Raw genomic sequence first — 25,119 nt, forward strand, 5'->3', positions numbered from 1 at the left:
AAAAAGTTCATTCTTTTAGCCGTCCTTGGTTTTTCAGAAATAATCAGATGGTCACATAACATTTATAAGAAAATACTTTGAGACACTAAATGTCAACACTAAGGGAATCACTAAAATAAGTCATGTTTTTTTCATATAGTACAGTGTGAAAGATACACATGATACAGAGTACTTAATAATGTGAGAAAATGTTCATTAGTAAAAATTTTAAAACAGATGACAAAACTATACATGGTCCCAGTTTAGTAAAGGGGGTTGGGTGATAGGGTCCTGGAAACAAATATACTAAGTATAACAATATACAAATAATACAAAGAGGGGGGAAAGAAAAGTCTTTGCAATTACACCACCCAAAATGAATGACATTGTGGCCCACATCGTTTATAAAACCACAGAAAGAACGTCATACTATAAAAACCTGTAGAACTCAATGTATACTGTATAATGTATTTAGTATACTGTAGTTATAGTTCTTTGTAAATACAGTGAGAATATAATTTTGTTGTTATTGGGTTTTTTGCTTTTGCCACACACAGTATTCTAATATATGGATACAACTTTTTAATCAGCTTCTTATTGACATTTGGGTTGTTCCTAATTTATTTGTTTATTTATTTTTTTACCATTACAGGTAATACAGAAGTGAATATTCTTGCATATAGATATATGAAACCTTATCTCATTTTAGCTGTTTAACAAGACTGGTTCCAAAACAAAAAGAAAAATAAGACTGGTTCCAAAATGTTCTTTAAAATAATCTAAATAACCAGTTAATATGTGCATAAATTAACATTTAAGTATCTGTCCTTTTATTTCATTTTAAATTCCTGTCGAATAAGGTGTTAGGCATGGTCTGTGTATAGGACCAACTTAAAATGTAATGACATGCACACTTTCAAAACAAAAAAGACTGTAAACCAAGTACCGAAGTTCTAAGAATATATGATCAAAATTCATATGACGAAACTGTACTAGACAAGTCAGTGTGTAAAGCAAACGTGTCTAATACAGTTATACAGTGTCTTCGGGAATACGCTGTAAAGGCAGGGTGGTCATGGTCCACAGGTTGTGCTGGGGTTTGACTTTTTAAATGGCATATTTTTTAAACAACTGCTGGTTTTGTGCTTGATATAGATTTGGCGTTTACCTTTTCCTAACATATAGGCAAGCAGTAGTTATTGCTTTGTTGGTAAAAGTTGGCGTTATTTCTGAAAAGCATACATGGGAATGGCAGACGGTAGAAGCGGTGGCCACAGGACTCCAGGTAAGCAGTGCTGACTCCCAGCAGCACTTCACTGTTTGTTAAGCATTGTTACATATTATCTCCTGAAGCTGACAGCAGACACATGTGCAGGCTCTGGGGCTACTGTTACCCTCACTCTACACGTGAGGGAATGGGGAACCCCACAAAAATTGGCCATACTTCCTGGTTCTTCTACAAATTAGTAACAGAACCTAGATTTCGTTATTCCTACTCAATTTGTCTGTTCTGCATTTCTCTGAGTCCTCGGCTAGTGGAAGAGAATACATTGTACTTGGCCAAGAAATACTTGATTGAAGTAGTACAAAATTGAGTTAAACTTCTGGCATTTTGTGTTTTTGTGAAGAGGTCAAAAATCATTATTTTGGAAAATGAAAATATGAGTACAGTCTTGTGAGGGAAAAAACAGCTGTTGATACTCAAGTATTTTTGAAAAGAGACACAGTGCTTTTTGCCTGCAAAACTAGATTTAAAATCCAATGTGGCTGATGATGATGTTGATGTTGTTGTTGTAGGACTTTATTATCTGTATTGAGATGTTCCTTGCTGCTATCGCTCATCACTACACTTTCTCATATAAACCATATGTCCAAGAAGCGGAAGAGGGCTCATGCTTTGATTCCTTTCTTGCTATGTGGGACGTTTCAGATATTAGGGATGATATTTCTGAACAAGTAAGGCATGTTGGTAAGTACCAGCCATTTTATTCATTCTAATAGGCTATTGTGGTTCTCCTGCCCAGTCTGTAGAAGAGGTTTTTGAAAAGACTTTGTGTAAAACAGTACCACAATAAGGCTCTCCAAATTGGGAGGGGGGGAAAGGAGCTTAACATTTAGCATGGCAACATTATAGTGGATTTAAAAATAACCTAACTTTTGGCTAACTCAGAAAATTTTATTTTACTTTAAAGGAAGGACTGTCATGGGACATCCTAGGAAAAAGTTTTTTCCTGAGGATCAAGATCAAAATGAACATACAAGCTTGTTATCATCATCATCACAAGATGCAATATCCGTTGCCTCTTCAGTGCCACCCTCACCCATGGGTCACTATCAAGGGTTTGGACACACTGTGACCCCCCAGACTACACCGACTACAGCTAATGTATCTGATGACATAGGCAACGATACTGCAGGGGAGAGGAAAGAGCCGTCAGAGAAGCCCGCGGCCTCCTGAGCAATGTGCAGGAGCAGACTGCGCTACCACCGTGTTACTTCATCACCTGGTGTCCCGCTGCTCAGGACTCTGTGCTTAGGACAAGCCATTAATGCAGGATTTCAACACAACGGCAAAAACCAGGTACAGCCACCTGATCTATACAACTAGGTTTTGTATATCACAAGTAATCAGTCTAAATATTCTAGACTTAGACTTGACTTCTTAACACTACAGAGTATCACATACTCAAATGATAGACAATGACTACTAACCATTCCTGACATTACAGTACTCTATCAAGAGGAGGACATTTTAAAAAATCAGTGCTTCCTACCACTGCTGCATGAATATAATGCTCTGGAACTAGCAGAAAGTATAATTCAGAACTGCGAATTAGTGGACCTCAATCATAATCATGTGCCATATATGCTTACCTAACAATTATTTCTCTATTTCTCAAATGAATGTCTTTCAATAAATGAGAATTTATCATTTATTTTCTGCAACCTTTTATATCTCTTGTGATTAGAGGCACAGCAGAAAAACTTAAGCCCCCCAAATTAAAGGGTTGAAAATCATATACCTAACAGTGAGAGATGCCTGTGTCTTACATTCCTACTAGGAGAAGCGTCTAGGACCTAATCTATTAATCTTAAAACAACTACTGTCTAAAAAATCATTATCTGCACCAAGGTGAACAGACTAATAGGTTATCTAGGACCTGGAGATGAAAAGAATGAACTGGACGAAAGAGTGGAAGAATAAGAAACTTGTGATAGAGTCTGCTCTTCTTTAGGGCTACTAAAGGTGTCAGCAAACATAAATCTGGGCTGAGTAGTCCTGTTTATCAGACCCCAGTCACAAGACTTGCAGATACTCTCTGGGAGAAATTTACTACTTAGGTTAGATAGAGTTCCTCTAATTCTTAATCTCAACCCATTGCGCCTAACATTTTACACTGAAAATAAATATAGAAAGTGCCAGGTAGTATGTTGCAAATAGCAAGGGTAAGTATTTATTTCTCAAAATCTGTGCTTTATATATTTAAGTGCACACACACACACACACAGGTACACAATAATTAGGTACAAAGTTTTTATTGTCTATTATAAATGAAACATTTCTACTGAAAGTAAAGTTGGGCAGTATACTACTAAAGGCAAGGAGAACAGACAGTGTGGAGAGAAGGTACATCTTATTTTCTGCGTGGCTTACCTACGGAGCACACAGTATATACAATGTATGATAATCTTTATTAATCTATTTCAGGTCTGTGAAATCTGGACTAATTTTTTTTTTTCTTACTGTGTTTTCACATCAGAACTTTGAAAAATACTGGTTTAGGTTTAACTCTTTCTGAATTCATCAGCTTTAAAATTTTTCTTTGCTTAAGGTAGACCAGGAAAAATGCTGCTTCCTAAGATTTTTTTTGTCCTTTTACTCTTAAATTACATTTAGTCTGTAGCTTAAAAGTCTTACTCAGATTTGCATTCCCAAAACACAAAACTGAGAAGGTGGTTCAGAAGTATTTGAACATTTACAAGAAGCAAGCTTAGAATTTACAGGTAGACATAAACATCCTCAATCTTCAGTGGAAACCAACTTTTTGAGGTACCCTCACCAAAAGTTCAGATTTAAGGAAAATAGCCAGAATGTCTCAAAAATGAATAGGAGACTCAAAATTCCTTATCTTTACAGCTTTAGAGTACAGACTAACAAGTTTGGCAAAATTTAATTATAATTAAAACCAAGCAATAAAAAGTTCCTAATTTGAAAAATTAATGACAGCCTTTGCCAGAAAGGAAGTCTGCAGCAAGATTTTTGTAATAACGCTACTCTTTAGTTAGGGCCTTTTAAATACACTTTATTAATGTCAATTTTTAAAAAATATTTGACCATTTCAAGGACTTAAATACACCTCCATTTTATGATTACAATCCCACTACTAATTCAGACTAGAAGAACTGGAAACCCGCTGCTCTACTTCCACATTTTTTCATTAGAAAACTGCTCTTCATTGCTTTATGGTGATGCTGACGTTGCTTTTGTGGTGCTGGATATTGAGAACAAGTTCGTCTCCCATTTCCACTTGGATGGGATTGTCTAAAACAACTGCAGCCTGTTTCCAGTGAGAGGCTTCACTCGAAGTATCTAACATAATCTCATCATCAAGGTACATGTGATACCAAAATGGAATGGCAGTCACTTGTCCAGATTTACAAATGCGTACCTATGAACATTAAGAGATCACAAGAATCCCATCAGATGGAGTAGACTTGGATAAGTCTTTGTCTTTTTAGTCAGTTTTAGATCCAAATTTTATAAAGAAATACATTTAATAACCCAGTTCAAATTAATTACCAACCTATTCTAGTCACTGATATTTACCCAAACTCAGGTCTGGATACTGTTTAGAAAGTAACATTTAAATTCAAAGAAAGTGGCTAAAGCTATTTTAAGTATGTAAAGTATTACATAATCTAAGATAGTTCTGAATATGACAAGAATGATCATTTTACCTTTACTTCTCTGTTAGAGGTGTTCAAATATGGCGTCATTAAGTCTAATCTTAAGAGCTCCACTGGTTTGCTTAAAGGTATACAAGGCAATGAGGATAGGTCCAAAAATACACGAATAGGTACCTAAAGAAAGTATAAAAGTTTTGCTTTTAATTCAGTCCTTTTTGTGACCCAAGTTTCTTGCTTTGTACTTAGCTCAGTGATATGGTGCTTTTTATATCAACTACCTCATTTAATTGCCACATCAACCTTAAAGCAAAAAAAGACTTCCACGACTCCAGTTTTATAGGAAGAATGAACAAACCAAGTTTTAGGTTTGTTAAATAACTTTCTATGATTTCAACTGCTCAGATAAAAGCAGATTAAACAGCTCCCAAAACTGTTAAACAAGGATGTGCTTATGTGTGAAGATGAATTAATAAGCAAATAGCACAGCATTAATTATTATACTATTTAAGAAAATATGCCAAATTCCACTGAACAATTAATAGATTTCATTTTGAAAACTGTTTATTATCTGGAAGACAGTGGTTCTCAACTTTGCAAATTATGATTAAAAAAAAAAAAAAATCACTTCCTTAGTAGCTCAGACAGTAAAGAATCTGCCCATAATGCAGGAGACCTGGGTTCTATCCCCGAGTCAAGATCCCCTAGAGGAGGGAATGGCAACCCACACCAGAACTCTTGCCGGGAAAGTCCCATGGACAGAGGAGTCTGATGGGCTATAGTCCCTGGGGTCGCAAAGAGTGGGAAAAGCCTGAGTGACCGAGCACACCACGGAGGAGGGGACGAGACAACAGCTCAGGAAATGAGCGAGCGGACTAGGAAACGTAGAATCGCCCAGCGAGCTTATGGAGCCTCTTGGGATGACTGGTCATACGTTGAAGTAAGGCCACCGTCAACATGTTCAGCTGCAGGGGTACCAGTGTAGAGAAGGCAGAAAGTTGGGTTTAACCGAGGTGGGACTGCCCCCAGGCCAGCAGAAAAATGGCAGCATGAAACTGTATCGACCGTGGAATATAAGCTGTTAAAGAAAGGAGGATATGAGGTGGGAGGCAGGGTGAAAAGATGGCAGGATTAAAATATTGTAGATTCTGATGGAATCAAAGAACTGTTGATGTCAGGATCAAAGAGAAGCTAGAAAGACAGTAGAAGGTGGTATTTTTGGACTACAAACTTAGGTCTTCTGGTAAGTACATTTTCTTTATTAAACTCTCCAAAAAACAGAGATTAAATAAACTCCAAAACTTTAGCCTGCTCTGAAAAAATCATTTCCTCTAAAAAATTTATATTTGTTGAGCAAATACTGTTCATGGAAGATCTAACAATGCATATTCAAGAGCTTACTACCACCTATAGGCTTTAGATATCACTCCTTTAATTTAGTACTCAACACCCCACTTCCCAAAATGCTGTTCTGGCTTACTCAGCAGATTCCACCTCTTTCCCAGCCCAAACCTCTTCCCTAGACATTCCATCTATTCCACAATTACAACTGACGAATTTTACTTTGCTGCTGGTACTTTTGCCAGCACTATATTCTTGTTTTCCAAACAGTAAGTAACCCCTTTTCCTTGAGCTCCTACACTCACTCTTGCTCCCTGCAGTCTGAATGCCCAGACATGAGCTGCTCCCGCCTTCCCCTGCCAGCCTCAAGTCTCAAGTGTGATTAAGAGCTCATGTTGAGAACAGAGGTCTCCTGGTGGCTGCTGTTTTAGACAAGGATCATAATTTTTCATAAGACTAAACCTGGTACCCTATTTTTCATTTACAACAGCTGTTCAGAACAAGAGTTATAGACTTCTGTCAGGAACAGAATTCTTGGCTATACTAACTGTAAGGTTTGATTTTTACCACTAGTAAGTTCCTTGGCTCTAGAAAACTGAGTACCAGAGCAATCCAGTTAAACACAGTGACTACAAACCTACAGAGAGAGAGGGTAGACTGTGGGTGACGGCCACCCGGCTGAACTTCTTTCCTAAACACTTACCTGAAACTGGTTAATGAAGGGCGCTATAGTGAAGCCAAGAGTTCGCTCCGCCCCCCGGACAGCACTCTCCTCCATCAGCGTCTGTGACTCCACGAGCAACCCAAACATCAGCACGTGCTGGGGAAAGATCCTGCCTCCAGACTGGAGCAAACACCTGGAGGAGGACAAGTGCTTTAAAAAGCATCTCGATTCCCTACATTTTATAAACATCAGTAACCAAATCACTGGGGATCTAAGACAGTATACAGTGTAATGGTCTTTAGACTGGTAGCTGGCTGGTAGTTCACCATGGCAGACTGGTAGACCCCCTGAAAAGTAACCAGTGAGCTGGATGAGTGCAAGTTTTCAGGTTCGGGAAGAGTCATCAGTGGCTATTAAAACTAGAGGCTGAAAGTTTAATTAGGACAAGGATATTTAAGAGTCTCAAAGTTTCACCCCCATAAATGACTTATCACAAAGGGAAAAGAGCAAGTTGAGTGGAAAAACCTCATGGATACAACTTAAACCAACTCATCTAAATTCAGATCCACAGATCTAGGATAAAGCAACATATATGCCTCCTAATGTGACCAAACTTCTGTGGTATTCCTCTCTCAAATGAATACTCTGACTCTAGTAAGAAACATGAGGAACATTCTACAAAATAAAAGGCCTCCACTTTTCGAAACTGTGAATGTCACAAAAGGCTGAGGAACTGTTGCAGAATAAAGGAGACTAAAACTAAATGCAGTGTGTGACCCTGGATTGAATTCTGGACCTATGAAGGGCATTACTGCCACAAGTGGTGAAATATCCAAGTAAGACTTTGTTTCCCTTAGATATCAGTACTATGTCCATATAGATTTCCTCCTTTTGATAAGTGTGTGATGATTATATAAAATGTCCTTTTTCTTACAAAATACACACTGAAGTATTTAGGGGTACAGGAATATGGTATCTGAAACTTTAAGTGTTCAGAGAGATAATAAAGCGTATGTGGCAATACAGTAACAATCTGTGAACCTGGATGTAAGGTTCATGTGTGGTTTTTTGTACTATTCTCTAACTTCTCTGTAAGCTTGAAATTATTTCAGAATAAAAAGTTAAACACTGAAAGAAAAAAGTGATTAAAAATCCAAATACTCTGAAGTCAAGTGTATGAATAAAGGGCTAACAAAACACCTTCTCTTCCTACAATTATCTTGGATTCACTTTTGTTTCCCTGGAAATTCTATAAAGGTGGAATGTCAGCTGAGTTATCAACAACACTGCTTATGATTTAAAAAAAAAAAAGTTTTTAAATGTTTCTTAATGGGTACATGCACCTGAACTAGGAAAACTATACACTATAAACGTCCATTGGGAAGGTACACCACCTCTGGGCTTCCCGGAGTGTGGGGTAACTTGTAACCACATGTTCCTATTGCTAGAGCTTGGAAGCTACGCCTATGGGAGAAGTTCCCATCTGAAACATGAGGCGCTCAGGCCAAGGCAGCTCCCACGCCCACATATACAGTCTTGTCTCCACACCCATGAGCTCTGGGAGGTGTGAGAGCAGTGTGGGGCGGGCTTGGGGGGCAGGGTCACTGCCGCCATCCAATGAAAGAGGCGTGGAAGATACATTAAGGTACTTTAATCATTTGCCACATTTGAAATCAAACGTTAAATCCCTCATCCTTACTGAACAATCCAAATCGGTTTCCACTTGAACTTCTAGACAGGCTGCTACTACAGACAGCTGGACTTCATACTATCATATAGACCTTTCATAGTAAGCTTTTACTATTAAATATTTCTAGTCAGTAAGGATCTATTTATAAAAATACAGGACAGAGTTTTTGACCAATACATACATTTGTGCATACCTAAAAAATTAGCTCCTATACATTTCTAAAATTGTATGCTATGCAGTTTTCCTGAAAAGATCATTAAAATCTTGACAAACTATAAAACATCACATTCCTCAAAACCACTTTGGCACTTCGGCTCTTAAGTTTCAAATTATTTTAATATTAATTCTGTTTTTACTAAACTGATTATCTCAACCATTTAAAATGATCTAAAACCTGAATATCAATAACAGTCACAAGACATGGCAACTAAATGTAATACAGACCACTTGATTAGAACTCAACTGGGGAGGAAAAAAAGCAACGAAGAATATTACTGGGATAAGCAGGGGAAATTTTAACACAGACTATCTGTTAAATAATAGTATTTGATCTCTGTTAAGCTTCCTGAGTGTGATCATCTTACTGCGATATGTAGGGGAAAGCCCCTGTTCTAAGGAGACACGTGCTCAGCTGTTAAAGTGAAGGGGGAAGGTCAGGAGGCCAACAACCATCATGGTTCAGCAGAGAAAACAGTCTTGTGTGTGCTGTACCTTTTCTTGCAATTTTTCTTAAGTTTGACATTTTTCAAAGTAAAAACCTGACAGAGAAGTTGACAAAAGTTAAACAGGCTGCTCTCATTAACAGCCTGCCCTAAAGACTAGCTGACAGGGAGCCAAATCATAACCAGGTCATTTCATGAGCAAAGAAACAGCAAAGAAAGAGATGAATCCTGAGTGTCATGGCCTCAGACTGACTGAGACAAGTCTTCATCAGAAGTCAGGAAGATCTGTCTGCACGAAGTACATGGTCATTTAAGTTGTGATAAGTTCTTACATAAATTAGCCTAAAAGTGGACCCCACTGACCCCAATGCTTTACTCATTTTCATTATTCCTGTCCTACCAACTCTTAGCATTTTGGGTAAAGTCTAGTAGAAACTGAATCTCCACACAATTAGTAAAATCACATACCTCAACAAAATCACACAGCTCACAATCACACAGCTCTTAAAAAAATTCCAATCCATGCCTTTACCAAATCATATACAATTTTAATATCTCCCTAAAGAATTGAAAAAACTTACCCATTTCCCTCAAATGGATCAAGTTTATTCCTGACAACTCAAGGTACTAAATTTTCTGAACTGAAGTTATCTGCTAATTGTAATCCATTTAAATGAAACCAGATCTAATTTTTCTTAAGATCACAAAGTCTTACATGCGATACTAAGCCACAGCCCTGCATGATGCTTGACTAATTCCCTCCACCCCTATATAGCCACAAGAGGGTACTGTTCTATGAAATCAGTAAACAAAAAGCACACAGGTTAGTAACAGCCAGCCTTCTAGCCATAAAATCTATAGGAGACAGAACAGGAGGGAGGGTAATACAGTTAAATCACTTAGGGAGTAACCAGAAAATCAGGCTAAACAAAGTAAAAAGTACATCAGGGGATACCTAAAAAGTCAGAAAGGTTGGATCATGTACTAAAAGCCATGCCAGAGATAAACACGTCACGAAAGCAAGTATGCAGATTATTTTAAAAGGCCACGTTCACACTATTTTAATCTAAAATCCTGTACAAATCCTCCTTGACCCAGTGTTACCACTACTAACGGGAATGTGTCTTACTTATGTGTAGATAAAACAGTAACTCCCTGAAGCTCTGCTTGGCTTTCCTGACACTGAGTGTTTTGTTGTCACACCAAGGCAGCTGCCAGACTCCTCAGTGGAATCCTCTGCAAAGCCAATAATATTTCTGAACCATCTGTGCCTTCAAGGAAAAAAATAAAAATTGTTCCAACTCAAAAGTCTAACCATAAATGGCAAAAATTCTGAAGAAACTCTTCACTGTTTCCTTGTGATCCAACACAAAAGTGTTTTAAAACAGGTTTAAATTAAAAAACAAAAAAAGTCCACCAAGCTTTTAAACTGTCTCCTGTATTTTAATCTACTGGGACTGAAAAAATAATTAAGAATAAACATTTTAAAACAGTAACAACAAAGGAACTTAACAGTTTGTGAAATGGCTTGTTTTTTCCTTGACCTTTCTTTGGGAGGGCTGGTATTCAGTGATGTGACAGATGCCTTTTATCCTTATCCTAAAAACAATCTCGCCTCCCAACCCTGAACTTCATCCTCTTTGACTGGTCCTGAGGCCTCTCTGCTGTCAGTAACTAAAGATGATAATGAAAGGCCTGGGTGAGAGTCTGCACACCACTGGCCCCAGGACCAAGGGAAGCCGTGTCCACCTCCAGAGGAGCTGGCAAGGAGCCTGTGCACAAGCTTATTAGGCTGAAGGGACGGAGGACTGGTTCTCTCCCGTTACTCAGGAGGCGTCCCGAGGGGAGAAGGGGAACCCTGGCTAACAGGCTGGTCAAAGGGTTATGAGCATTTTTTTTTTTTAATTAATGTATTTATTCTTGGCTGTGCTGGGTCTTCAGCACAGGCTTCTCTCCAGCTGCAGAGCTCAGGGGCTGCTCTCCAGTTGCAGCAAACAGGCTTCTCACTGCAGCAGCATCTCACTGCAGCGGCGTCTCACTGCAGCAGCGTCTCTTGTTGCCGAGGACGAGCTCGCGGGCTCCGGAGCACAGGCTCAGCAGGTGTGGTGCACGGGCCCAGATGCCCTGCGGCATGTGGGATCGTCCCCGACCAGGGACTAGACCCATGTCTCCGGCACTGGAAGGCAGGTTCCTGGCCACTGAACCACCAGGGAAGCCTGCTACTAGCGTTGCGTCACCAGAGGTGCCACACATCCTGCAACACACTGTCCCCGTCCCACCCAAGCCACTGGTAGGACCCCTCCCTCTACTGAGAGAGACATCAAAAAGGGACTGTAGGCAGCATATAAGTTGTTTCCCACTAAAATAACTATCAGTCCATCAATGAGTGGATAAGCAAAATGTGACAACATAATACATACAAAGGAACATTATTCCACCTTAACAAGGAAGGAAATTCTTACATGTACTACAACATGGATGAACCTGGAGAACATGATGCTAAGTGACATAAACAGTCTCTCACACGCACACAAAACTGCATGATTCCAGTCATATGATGCAGAGTAGTCGAACTCAGGAGCAGAGTAGAATGGTGGTTGTAAGCAGCTGCAGGGAGGGTGGGATGAAGAATTACTGTTTAATGGCTATAAAGTTTCAGTTTTACAAGATGAAAAGAGTTATGAGAATGGAAGTAATGACTGCACAATATTAATAAAATATTTATAATAATACCACTGAACTTAGAGATGGCTAAGATGAAAAATTTCATGTTATGTTCATTTTACCACAATAAAAAAAAAATCAGAAAAAGAATTAAAACTAAAAATAAACCGTTAGGTAAACAGTACATCTTTCCACAGTGATTCTGCCAAATAAGTCAAACCTTATTTGTGTGACAAATTCGGGGAGCTAAAATGCCTTCAAAGGCATCTAGTCCAGGACCCCTCATTTCATAACTGAAGACAACAGGTATTAAATGGCTTACAGAAAATGTTACTACTTTAGGAATTCAGGGACAAATTTGAGACTAGATTCACACCCTTTCAGCTCCTTGTTCCACAATCTAAAGTACACTTGTTTAAAATTTTAAGAGAGAGAGAGTATGAGTATATATTTCTATGTATGTATGTCAGACCTCTATATCCCCATAATCTAGGGTATGTACAAGTTTGTTTTAAACAATACAAAATGGTAGTGATTTTTACTGGTTACCTCATATGAAAAGTGCGGTTAACAAAAGAAAATGCACATGAAACCTAAAATATAGTTAACTATATAAGCAAATGCTTTTTTCCTGACAATCTGCCTTCTGCTGCCACAATTTGGTATGCATTCTCACCAGTGCTCCTATACTGTTTATATACCACAAAAGTTAAAACCTATAAATTCAGGGGGGATTCCTTTAGGGGGAAAAAAAAAACAAAAACTCAATAATAACATGCACAGAAAAAGAAAGACACAAAGTCACAGGTCCTGAAAAGCAAAGCTTGAGGAACACACAATGATCATGACTCATTGGTGCAGTTATGCTATTAAGGAACTAAAAGAGTTTACATGAAGTCTGAGCTCAAATAATACAAAGGTTGTATTTTTGTGTTTTACCTGGATATTGCAGCCTTTTCCATTATTTCCTGCTGAATGAGTCCAGATGGCTCAATGACATCCAATATAATTATACTCCACAATTTGTCTGATTTTGGCCTTTGCAACACAGCAGACTCATCTTCCACGTGTCTCAACCAAAACTCAAGTGTGTCTTTAGGAAAGTGATTGGCTTCACATATGAGGTCCAGAGTGACACGATGCTGGTCTTTCTCCACAGAACTGTAAGGTTTAACCTGCCCAAGGGTGCCAGCAATCACAGGCAGAACAGAGAAGCCCTCAGACACATCTAACACATACAAAGGCTCAGGGATGCTCCGGTCAGCATTACTCAGTCCACTTTCACAGCTCATCTCGTTATTCTGACACTGAGTATCCATGGCCTGACTCAGTTTCTCCGGAGTCAATGAAGACAACACTTTCTTCATTGCCATTTTAAAGCCTTCATGGTATGGGATGTTATTAAGCAAAGCAATTTCTGTAGATTCCAATACACACGTCTGCTCCACAACATCTGGCTTACTGGTCTGAAGGTTGGCCAGAGCACTACAGAGTTCAGCCTCATTTCCGAAAGACAGCAAGTCTTTATTCCTGGTAAAACTTTTCCCCCCCTCCATCTCATGTTCTGAATGGAAGACATTGATACTCTGGATTCTTAAGTAACAATCTTGACAAGACACTTCCATCATCACCTGGTCCCCAGGCTTTATCCAGTAGTCTTTGTAAAACAGGAAAAAAGGGAAAAAAAACATGTAATCAATGAATATGAGTATTTATAAGCCCAAGGATCACACAAACACCTCCGTCCTCCCCCCATGTTTTAAACAACTACAGGAAAGACTACATTTATGGACTTAATTACAATTAAGTGAATTAATCTGTCTTTAAAAAAAACTAGGGAAATGCCTTCAGCTTTACATAAGGAAAAATTGATGTCTGAAGAGCCAATTAACTTACAGCATAATAGATTCAACAGCTCATTATTCGACCCTAACTAACAGCATTATAGTGCTTTTACTGTAATCACTATGTATCATCAATGACCCCCATAATAGAGGGTGGGGGAAGGACTATAGGAGACTCCCAATCTTCTTTGTTAACGAGGCCAGCAATAACAAAGATAGATGAAATTCAGAAATCAATACCAAACCTCACTTTAGCTTAAAGGGACATTCTTTTCTCTAAGAGAAATTTCTGAAAAAACAAGGCAGCATTCAATAGCACCTTATCAGTAATATTTCTTAACTGTAAGTGTTTAGATATTCTTAAATGTTTAGAAATCTGAAAAGGTAAGGAAGGACTAAGTCCTACAATAAAAACTACATCGTGGACTTCCCTGGTAGTACAGTGGTTAGGAATCTGCCCTCCCATGCAGGGGACACAGGTCCGATCCCTGAACCGGGAAGATTCCACATGCCGCCGGCTCTAAAGTCCACCACTACTGAAGCCCGTGCGTCTAGAGCCTGCACTCCATCACAAAAGCAGCCACTCAAAAAGAAGCCTGCGCATTGCAGAAAAAGAGGAGCCCCTCTCATCACAACCAGCAATGAGAACCCAGTGCAACCAAAAATAAATAAATAAAAGTAACGATAATAAAAAGACTATATTGTCCATGAGCTTTCACATGTGGTAAAACTTTATAAAGTGTAAACATAATTGCATTTTCTTATCAGCCATAGAGCCCGTTGAAAATACAAGTTGCTATTCTTGTGTTTACACGTTTAAAATATCCTTTCCCTAAGGATTTTTTAAAAAATACCATATAAGTTACTGAGAGTTAGAATAAACAAACAAAATTTTAAAATGTTACTTATTCAGTGCTAGTCACTATGGTAGGCATTTTACATTCGATATGTCTAATAACTCCTACAACAATCCTGCAAAGTAGACAGCATTGTCACCCCTCACTTTTCTTTTTCTTTCTTAGCACAACCGCAACACAGCTTACAGGATCCTAGTTCCCTGGCCAGGGATTGAAACCGGCGCCCCCACGACAGAAGCTGGGAGTCCTAACCCCTGGACCACCAGGGAATTCCCAGCACCCTTCCATTTTTATAAATCACATAACAAAAGCTCTAAGAAATAACCAGCAAGACCAGCAAAGGAGTATTAGCAAAGATCTGATTTCAAATTTATCTGACTGAGTCTAGAACCATACTCTGCCATAATACTATACTGATTCCATGACTTAACGGGCTTGCCAAATTAGATCCTTGATGGACAGACTATACAGAAGTAAATATTACCTTCCAGTTATAAAACAGTAGAATTTTTCTCTGTAATACAACTGCTGTAAACTATATTGAACCACACCAAATTACTAGTAAAAACTTTCTTTATAAAAAGTTATCTTTGGGACTTTCCCTGGTAGTCCAGTGGCTAAGACTCCATGCTCCCAATGCAGGGGGCCCATGTTCGATCTCTGTTCAGCGAACTAGATCCCAAATGCCACAACTAAGAGATCCCACATGATAAAAAATATATATATATATTTTTACAAAGTAAGTAAATAAAAAGTATCTTTAATATAGGACTTCCCTAGGTAAGTTCATGGATTCATGAACTCTAAACTGCAAGATTTTGTACTTATATGAGTGTGCATATTTTTAGGGCCTGGGGCTCCACAGATGCCATCAGATTCTGTGAGCAATAAAAATTTTTGCTCTGTAAGTAATATTTCTCCACTGTGTTCCCAAAAAATGGACTAGCATTTCTCTCATCTACTCATAACAAGAGTAATCAGAGCCGAAAAAATGATTTAATGATACATATTTTTGAATGGTATGCAGCAGATTTGTGTTTTAACCTTTTTTTTTTTTAATATTGGAGTATAGTTGATTAACAATGTTGTGTTAGTTCCAGGTGTATAGCAGTTGTACATAAACACGTATCTATTCTTTTTCAAATTCTTTTCCCATTTAGGTTATTACAGAGTGTTCGGCAGCGTTCCCTGTGCACTACAGTGGACCCTTGTTGGTTATCTAGTTTAAATGTAGCAGTGTGTACAGGTCGACTTAAGACTCTCTTCTTAACCATACATATCACTTAAAACTACTTTTAAAAAACAAAGAAAGAGCAAATTTTGAAAGATTTAACCAGTCTCCCTTGACTGGAAACTTCACATTCAATTTTCTGACACTGACTCAAATGCTTAGAGGATTAAGACAACATTTTTTTTTTTTTTTTAAGAAAAACAACAAAAAAATTAGACAAGATATACCTGCAAGATCATGAACAGGGTAGACGGCCTGTTCCCAGCATGTTTCCTCACTAGGACTTGTGGATAAACTGTGCTCGTCATCAAGCTGGAGTACAAACCAAACCACAATGGCATCAAGTATGCCTTCCTTAGTGACGGGGATACCAATCTTATCAGGTTTGTTAGTTGCAAGGCTTTTTAATTCCTGATAAAAAGGTAAAAGGAATAAGAGAATTTTAGACATTTAATACATGCATGCCCCAGTATCATATCACTTCCCATTTCTATAAGTTCTCAGCCCCGCCCAGAACCCTTAGGGGACCAAAATCACAGCACACCTATAACCATCTAAGCATACTAAATGGGAAGATGTGATATACAGTATATGGTAGGGAATACCGCGAGTCATTACAATGAGGCAGATACATACTACTGATGTAGAAAAAGTCCACGACATACTGTTGAATGAAGGTAGCAAGTGGTGAAGCAAGAGGGATTATTCTATTCTAAAAAATGTGTGTGTGCATTCGTGTGTGTGTGTGTGTGTGTGTGTGTGCAGATTAGAAAAGCAAGTCTGAAAAGATATATTTCAAGCTGGTGACCTGGGGAAAGAAGGACCCAGATTTGAAAAAGGAAGATACATACTTTTTCTTCTTCCTTTTTAATGTATTACTTGAAAATGTTAAACAGGCAGATATTACTTTCAAATTTAAGGTCTTAATAAGGTGTTTTTTGGGGGGCTGTTGCGGAGAAGAAACATTAAAATATTGGAACAATGTTGGTGAACACGTGGAGATTCGGGGAGCAGGATGCTCTTGGAGACGACATGGAAGCCCTGTTTGCCTTCGCTCACCCCTATCCCTAAGCATCTCATGTGACTGTCCCCAAGTTACATCCCTGTCTAATAAGCCTAATAAGTAAAAAGGGTAATAAGTAATGCTTAAGAGCCTAATAAGTAACATGCTTCCCTGATTTTGTAAGCCACTCTAGTAAATAATAGAACTCAGATCATTGGAACTTAACAATTTATGGATTATCACTTAGTAAAGAATCCACCTGCAATGCAGGAGACGCCAGTTGGGGAGAAGTCAATTCCTGGGTTGGGAAGTTCCACCGGAGAAGGGATAGGCTACCCACTCCAGTATTCTTGGGCTTCCCCTGTGGCTCAGCTGATAAAGAATCTGCCTGCAATGCGGAAGACCTGGGTTCGATCCCTGGGTTGGGAAGATCCCCTGGAAAAGGGAACGGCTATCCACTCCAGTAGAGAATTCCATGGACCGTATAGTCCATGGGGCCACAAAGAGTCAGACATGACTGAGTGACTTTCACTCACTTTGAAGCACAGATGTTAACCTGGGTTTGTGTCTGGAGACTGAGGAGGGGTGGGGGAAGGGGTAAGGACCGAGGAAGGGAGGTGTGTAGTCATGCAGGGATGAGGACTTAAAAGAACAAAAAAAATTGTAACACTGCTGTATCAGAAAACAAATGCTGGCAAAGCTCAGCCTCAGCAATGCCAAAGTATTAATTTAGTTCCAAATCACCTCAAAACAAAACAAAAAAACCTATTAACAATTAATAGGGGAAAGCTTTTATTAAATTATAAAGATCTTAGGTGAAAATGACACTCACAAAGTCTTCTGTCCCCTGGCAAGTTTCATCTCAAAATCTTAATGTACTTAAGGTTAATATACTTAAACATTTAGCCTTACTTAGAGATCACCAGAGAAGGACTCGATGTAACTTTCTCAAACTCCTTGAGCTCTTTCTCTGCTCAGTGCAGGCCCTCACACACACACACAGATACATTAGGATGATACCAGCTTCCTGGTTTGCCCAAGACTGTTTCTCAGGAACCTCTCAGTCCTGCGCAAGCCAAGACGGCTGGTCACCCTAACACCCAGACAACCTAGAGATCTGAGTTATGTTTCATGTCAAGGAAAACTGTTAATCTGAAATGAAAGACAGAGAAAAGCTGGAAGATCTAGGTTATAATTCCTGCCCTTGCATTCATATCGGGGGGGTGGGGAGGAATTAACGTAACAGCACAAGGATAATTATAACTGTATTGCAATGCCGTTTTAAGAGCAACCTCAGGACTTCCTTGATGTTACAGTGGATAAGAATCCACCTGCCAATGCAGGGGAAACAGGTTTGATCCCTGGTCTGGGAAGATCCCACATGCCGCGGGACAACTAAGCTCTCACGCGGCAACTGCTGAAGCCTGCAAGTCCTAGGTCCTGTGCTCCGCAACAAGAGAGGACACTGCGATAAGAAGCCCCTGCTCTGCAACAGAGGAGCCGTCACTCGTCACAACTAGAAAAAGTCCAGGCGCAGCAACGAAGACCCAGTACAACCAAAAATAAACAAATAAGCGAGCCACCTCAGAACACATGTGAAAGCGCCAGGTACGTTGCACAGTCCCAAAACCTTTGGGATTTTTTTCCTCTGTATTTAAAAGTAAAGTAACTAGCCTCCAACTAATAAATGAAAAATAAATAAAGTTTTATTTATTATAAAATTTATTATAAAATATTATATATTAATAAATAAATAGTTTTAAAATTAAAGTTTATAAAACTTAAAAAAAAATAAAAGTAAAGCAAATAATCATTTTCCTTACACACAGTAAGTGGAATCCCATGCATACTCCTAAGACTGTCCTATGTATTAACTATTTTAAACAATGCATGAAATTTAATGCTTAAAACCAGTAACTAAATATTTATTTTTACCTGAAGATTGTTGAAATCTACTGTCATAATTTCAAAGCACTCTGTCAAAGCCAAATATCCTCCAGGAACTCGACTCATCTTCTCGGTTGTATAAGGTTCAATTGTTTCTTCTCCATCTACAGAAGAATAAGCTGGGCTCTGAAATTTCACATTAGTTGGCAAACAGATTCCAGCAACGTCCTTAACACCCACCCTGGTGAGAAGGGGAATGAGAGAGGAAAGGGAAAAAGATGAGCTGGTTTTTTTTTTTCTTTTTTTTTTTAAAGAATCAAGTAACACTGTCTAATATTGAATCCAGCAAAAATAAGCACAAAAATGCAATAAAATATCATAGACAAAGGTTTCTTAAACACATTGACATACACAATCACTAACTATAAATGAAAACAAATAATAGGTGTACATTAAAATTAAGAATTCCCCTCATCAAAAGATATCCAGGAAGAATGTTAAAGGCAAGCCACTGAGTAAAAGACATTTGTAATACATCTACTCAACAAAGAACAAATATCCAAAATATATTTTTTAATGCCCACAATAAAAGAAATCCAAAAATGGGCAAAAGACTCAGACACTTCACAAAAGAACAAATAGCCAATATGAAAAGTCAGTCGTGAGGGAAATGAAATTAAAGCCATGCTACACAACCAACAGAATGGGGAAAATAAACAGTCCATATCAAGTATTGAAAAGTATACAGGCTTAAAAAAAAAAAGAAAAGTATACAGGCTTGTATACTACTGGTAGGAATGTAAAATTAAAAAGACCACTTTGGAAGAGTTTCATAGTTCCTATTCAGGCTGAACATGACTATTCTAGATTCACTCCCACCTTTTTCTTTCTGTGTGTAATCATATGTATGTATGTTGCTCAGACCCACTATACTTATTTTCCTCTGCTCTTAACTCTTTATTTTGAAAATGATTTCAAATTTACAGAAAGGCTCCCAGTGTGGTCTAAAGAACTCTCACATCCTTTAACCACATTCATCAAGTTTTTAATAGCCTACCACATTATTTGTACCATATTCTCTCTCTCTCCACATATACTCTTTCTTCTGAACCAGTTGAGAGAAAATTGCATTCATCATACCCATTTATCCTTTCATAGATATATTTCAGTGTATCTTTATTATAAACAAAAGGATATTTTCTTAGTCACAACACATCAAATGCAGTATTATTTCATCTTCATATTAGAATATAGTTCATATTCTGTATTTAGTAACTGAATCAATAAATCAAAACTGTCTTATATAATTTCCCCCCTGCTCCCAATACAGGATCATGGTTTCAATTTAGCTGTCCTATCCTTTAAATCTCTTCAATTTTTGTTTCTCATGATGTGGACAATTTTATTTTGTTTTGGTCATACCATGTTGCTTGCATGATCTTAGTTCCATTTATTAATCTATTTGTTTAAGTAGGGATTTATGGATTCTTACTTTATTCAATGGAACTGCCTTTATATATCTTGGTGCTTAAAATGTCCAAGATTCTGCCAGTGGGAGACACTTCCAAACATGCTCCTGTGACCTTTAATCACCCACATCATTTTCTTCAGCAGTTCCTTAAATTTCTGACCCAAGTTATTTCACAGTCATCTTCAGTCTGTTCTGCCCCAGTCTGGGAAGCAGCCATTTCTTCAAGGAGTTACAGTTCCCCATGGTGAGGAATGGTATTCAAAAGCCAAGATTTGAGGGCCATGTATGCTCACTGCTCCTAGAATTATGGCTTCTTTTTCACTAATCGTCATTAACTTCTTTCCCTCTCTACATATGCACCTTAACTGTTTCCTTTAAAGTACTGCACCGGAAAAAAAAATAAAGTACTGCACTGGGTGAATGCTTCATCAGATGCTTTTTGGTTTTTCCAATTACAGTGTTATAGTAAGCATCCCTGTACACATTTATTAGGACAAATTATCAGAAGTAGAAACATTACATAAAAGACTATACACAGCTTTAGTTTTGTTAGACAACGCCAAATTGAGCTACTAAAATGTTGCACCAAAAGGGTATACATTTTCCCCATATCTATGAGAAAATAGGCTTCCCTGGTGGCTCAGTGGTAAAGAATCCATCTGCCAATGCAGGAGACCCAGGTTCAATGCCTGGGCCAGGAAGATCCCCTGGAGAAGGGAACGGTAACCCACTCCAGTATTCTTGTCTGGGAAATCCCACGAACAAGGAACCTGGTGGGCTACAGTTCATGGGGTCTCAAAAAAGTCGGACACAACTTAGCAACTAAACAACAACATGAGAAAGTAGGATATTATCTCTTTCGTTGGCCCCACTGTGTGGCTTGCAGGATCTCACTTTCCTGACCAGGGATCAAACCTGGGGCCTTGGCAGTGAAAGTGTGGCGTCCCAACCACGGGGCCACCAGGGAATTCCCCTTATCAATCATTTTTAATGTTTCAGAATGTAAACAGTTAAAAATGTTATCCTATTGATTTAATTTCCATTTCTCTCATTAATAGACAATTGCAAATATGTTTCAGTTCAGTTCAGTCGCTCAGTCCTGTCTGACTCTTTGCAACACCATGGACTGCAGCCCGCCAGGCCTCCCTGTCCATCACCAACTCACGGAGTTCACCCAAACTCATGTCCATTGAGTCGGTGATGCCATCCAACCATCTCATCCTCTGTCATCCCTTTCTCCTCCCGCCCTCAATCCTTCCCAACATCAGGGTCTTCTCAAATGAGTCAGCTCTTCGCATCAGGTGGCCAAAGTATTGGAGTTTCAGCTTCAACATCAGTCCTTCCAGTGAACTCTCAGGATTGATCACCTTTAGGACGCACTGGCTGATCTCCTTGCAGTCCAAGGGACTCTCAAGAGTCTTCTCCAACTTAGCTTTATTCTAAAAGTTGGAAATTTTACCTCAGCTTGTCATCTGCCTTTTAACTTTATACTGTCTTTCACCAGGTATTCAATTTTCTTTTAATGTGTTAAATTTGTCCATCTTTTATGGCTTCTAGATCCTCCCTCTGTTTTGCTTTGGAAAGCCTTCACCACTTAATGAATTTTTTATACTTAGATACTTAATTCATTTTGGAATCAAAAGTAAAGATCTAACTTTAACCATTTGAAGGACAGGGAGGCTGGTGTGCTGCAGTCCAAGGAGTTGCAAAGAGTCAGACACGACTGAGCACCTGAAGAACAACAATTTTACCCAAGTGAAGCACTTCATCTCCATTTACTGAACAGTTTATCCTTTCTCCACTCAAATGAAATACCTCATCTGTATCACATACTAAATCCCTATAAATTCAAAGGTGTATCTAGAGTATTGTGTTACACTGATCTATTTTTTCTATTTCTGCATCAATAAATTACTGTTTTTCATTTCTAGTTTTTATATCTAATAAACCAAGTTTCTTAAAACCTAAAACCTCTAAACTCTGGGAACTGCAACACTAGGAAACTACTCTTAAGAAACCATGAAGCACATCTATTAACATGAAGAGGCTCACTAGAGCTAATATATTTACTGATATTTTAATAGATTTACTGATACTGATCATTTTTACTGAAGCAAAATGAAATTTATACACACACACATTTACTTACACAGAGCTGACAACCAACTAGCTCACTCTAATTCAGCCAATCTGCTGGCAAAGGCCACTTTCTGGTTAGTGCCTGTGCCTGACCAATCACTAACTACTTTACTTATCACCCTGTAACATACACTGAGGAGTGTAAGGAGGAATATACTATGAAGATAAGCAGTAGTTATCTACCAGTGAGGCGCTCAGGATGATTTTTATTTTCTTCTTTCAATCACCAGTATTTCCTAAAATATTTATGTGTTACATTTACTACTACTGAGTTATCAGATGGAGGACCTCCTTAAAAAGTCCTGAAACAATATGGATCAACATTTCAGCAAAATAAAAAATTCATTAATGTTCAAAAAAAAGAACCAAGAAGTTTTTATAACTAAAAAAAATTTTCACCTGTATCACACTGCATAAATCTCAGAATCTCAAGGGTACAAAGATCCTGAAATTTCATCCCATGCACCAATAAAACATTATAATATCAACAGTTATTAAGAACAGAAAACTGGGAGAAATAAAATTATTTTCACACGGAAATTTTTATTTCACTCTAAAATTAGTTTGAACTTAGTATTTTTCTCATGAATCTATCACACATCAAAAGGATACTATGTTGTATCAAAATTAAATTCTCCACTAGAAAACTGAAAGCTGATTGTTAATCCAAGAGTCTTATTTTTGAAGAAAGTTTTAAAGACAAAAAAAAAAGCAAAAATAAAATTAAGACTGGAATAAATATCATGAATTTAAAGGTCAGAAGATAATACATTCTCATCCGCAAGTCCACTAAATAACCTTTTAAGTATAGGCAACTCCTCAAAATTACTGAAATATTTTTTAATATTTACTGTTTAAATAATCACTTACCTATGATGTCTTCTTATCTCTGCACATTCTACTGCCATCCCAAATATAACAGCACTTGCTGGTATAACTTTCCCATATTTTTCACAATTACCATTTTCACCCTTGGTCTAAAAATATAACAGTAAAAATTATATTCTGCTACTGTGATGTCAAAATATTTTTGTCAAAATATGTGTGTATGAAAAAAAAAAATATGTGTGTATGATGGTAAGCTATGAAAATTTATAAGAAAGCTTAGAAAAACAATAGTTAATGATAAGCAGATTAAGTTTTTTTTCCTTTAAAAGTTTATTTCCATTTATATATATATATGAATGTATAAGTATACATATATCATATATATGTGTGTGTGTATATACATATAAATTTTTTTCTTTTTTTAAGTACTAGTAAGAAGAAAGGGAGGGAGGGAGGTGGGAGCTAGAAGCCTCTAATTTGCACACAAGAAAAGATCTTTGGGTATGACTTTAATGAAGAGGCCAAAATCACCATTACCTACTTGAAAAACAAACTGCTCTTTTTTCAACCTTTCATTAGCTATTTTAAATCCAAATAATTTTCTGTAAGTAGTCAATTCTTATTACATGTTAAAACCCTTTCTTTCATAATACATATATCAATATATACATGAAAGCTACAGTTTATGGGCCACAGTAGAGGATTTCAATGTAAAATACAACTTAGCAATTATACGAGTCAATTCTGTCCAGCCTAGGTCCAAGTGGTACCTTAAAATCATACCACACCAGTTACCCACTACATTCCCTTTTAGTAAATTTGCCAAATATACAATATGAGCAGTGAAGCTTTACAGCTCAAAATACTTCCATTTCTCAACCTCACTCGAGAATTCTAGAGTCAATCCCTTCATCACATAACCTCAATTCCTAAGAACTCCTGCCTGTATACCCCACTTGGGCACACAAGAATACACTGCACTATGTTATTAAACGTATTTTGTTCACACGGATTTTTTGCCAGCTATATAGTATGTACCTCAATAGTGGGACGCATCTCCTATTGCTTTGCAACTATGCTAGGGGCTCAATGAACCATCTACTGAATAATGAATTCTTAATCAAATTTAAGTGTTTTCATGCTGCTTACCTTTGGCTGCAAAAGTAAATGCTCCCATGCATGAATCAAACTCTCCACAATTCCTTCTCCAAATAAACCTGCATCGACAGTTTCTGTTACAACTAGGGACACTCTATAGAATGATTTTTTAAAGATATATGTAAGTAAAATATCATACTATTTATGTAAAAGATGTCAAAGCTGAGAGAAGGAAGAATATATTATAGACACAGCACAAATATAAAATTTTCATACATTTCATGTTTAACATCTACCCTTGAATCCTAAGGAACTCTAATGTTGCTCCAAGGCTCCTCTGTTCTCCACTGGCAGCTTCCTGGCAGGGACAGTAGGGGTCACAGACAAACTTCACTTGACCTGCTGCCTCCTGGGTTATTCTTTCATTGCCTAGACCCTAAGGATTGGTTCATATCCATTACTTTTACCAGTCCCGCTCCTTAACCCTGAGTAACTGGACATCCATCCCCAATGTTCTATACAAATACTTCCTACCATCAGTGACTCCCCTACAGTGCAGGAGAGAGCCTCCCCTCCAAACCCTTCCCCCACTTCCATTACCCATGTTTACCTCTCATATGTTGACTGTCCCCCTCCTGTCGCCTCTCGTGCTTTACCCACACCTGGAGTTTTCACCAAAGCCTAACCCGCAGAGTTCTGGTCTCTCTCTATTCTTTCTAGAAAATCTCACCCAAAAACACACCCAAAAAAAGTTTCTCCCTTCATCGAACTTCTTTAGTACTCACTGCCAATATCATTCATTTCTGTAGTTACAAGAAAAAGATATTTTCAAGCAGAGCCTCTGGAGAAGGAAATG

General features: G+C 38.0%; 2 protein-coding genes across 5 annotated transcripts in view; one reads left to right on the forward strand and one right to left on the reverse strand.

Moving 5' to 3' along the window:
- Positions 1-2,915, forward strand: part of TMEM184C (transmembrane protein 184C) — a 28,039-nt gene extending 25,124 nt beyond the window's left edge. The window contains exons 8-10 of the mRNA XM_061142464.1: positions 1,165-1,264; positions 1,777-1,948; positions 2,172-2,915. Of these exons, the coding sequence (XP_060998447.1) occupies positions 1,165-1,264; positions 1,777-1,948; positions 2,172-2,437 (538 nt within the window). The 3' untranslated portion in view covers positions 2,438-2,915. The remainder of the gene's footprint in view (positions 1-1,164; positions 1,265-1,776; positions 1,949-2,171) is intronic.
- Positions 2,916-3,303: 388 nt separating this feature from the next.
- Positions 3,304-25,119, reverse strand: part of PRMT9 (protein arginine methyltransferase 9) — a 28,706-nt gene continuing 6,890 nt past the window's right edge. Inside the window, exons 5-12 of one of the 4 annotated variants that reach the window (XM_061142459.1) lie at positions 24,315-24,417; positions 23,208-23,314; positions 18,776-18,968; positions 16,065-16,248; positions 12,845-13,562; positions 6,929-7,082; positions 4,939-5,061; positions 3,304-4,649 (exon numbers count right to left, since the gene is read on the reverse strand). In XM_061142459.1, coding sequence (XP_060998442.1) covers positions 4,434-4,649; positions 4,939-5,061; positions 6,929-7,082; positions 12,845-13,562; positions 16,065-16,248; positions 18,776-18,968; positions 23,208-23,314; positions 24,315-24,417 — 1,798 coding nt within the window. In that variant the 3' untranslated portion in view covers positions 3,304-4,433. Of the gene's footprint in view, positions 4,650-4,938; positions 5,062-6,928; positions 7,083-7,921; positions 11,849-12,844; positions 13,563-16,064; positions 16,249-18,775; positions 18,969-23,207; positions 23,315-24,314; positions 24,418-25,119 lie in introns of those variants that run through there. The other 3 variants (XM_061142460.1, XM_061142463.1, XM_061142462.1) reach the window with 3 other exon arrangements.

Source organism: Dama dama, chromosome 5, assembly GCF_033118175.1.
Source record: "Dama dama isolate Ldn47 chromosome 5, ASM3311817v1, whole genome shotgun sequence".
NCBI classification, from domain to species: domain Eukaryota; kingdom Metazoa; phylum Chordata; class Mammalia; order Artiodactyla; family Cervidae; genus Dama; species Dama dama.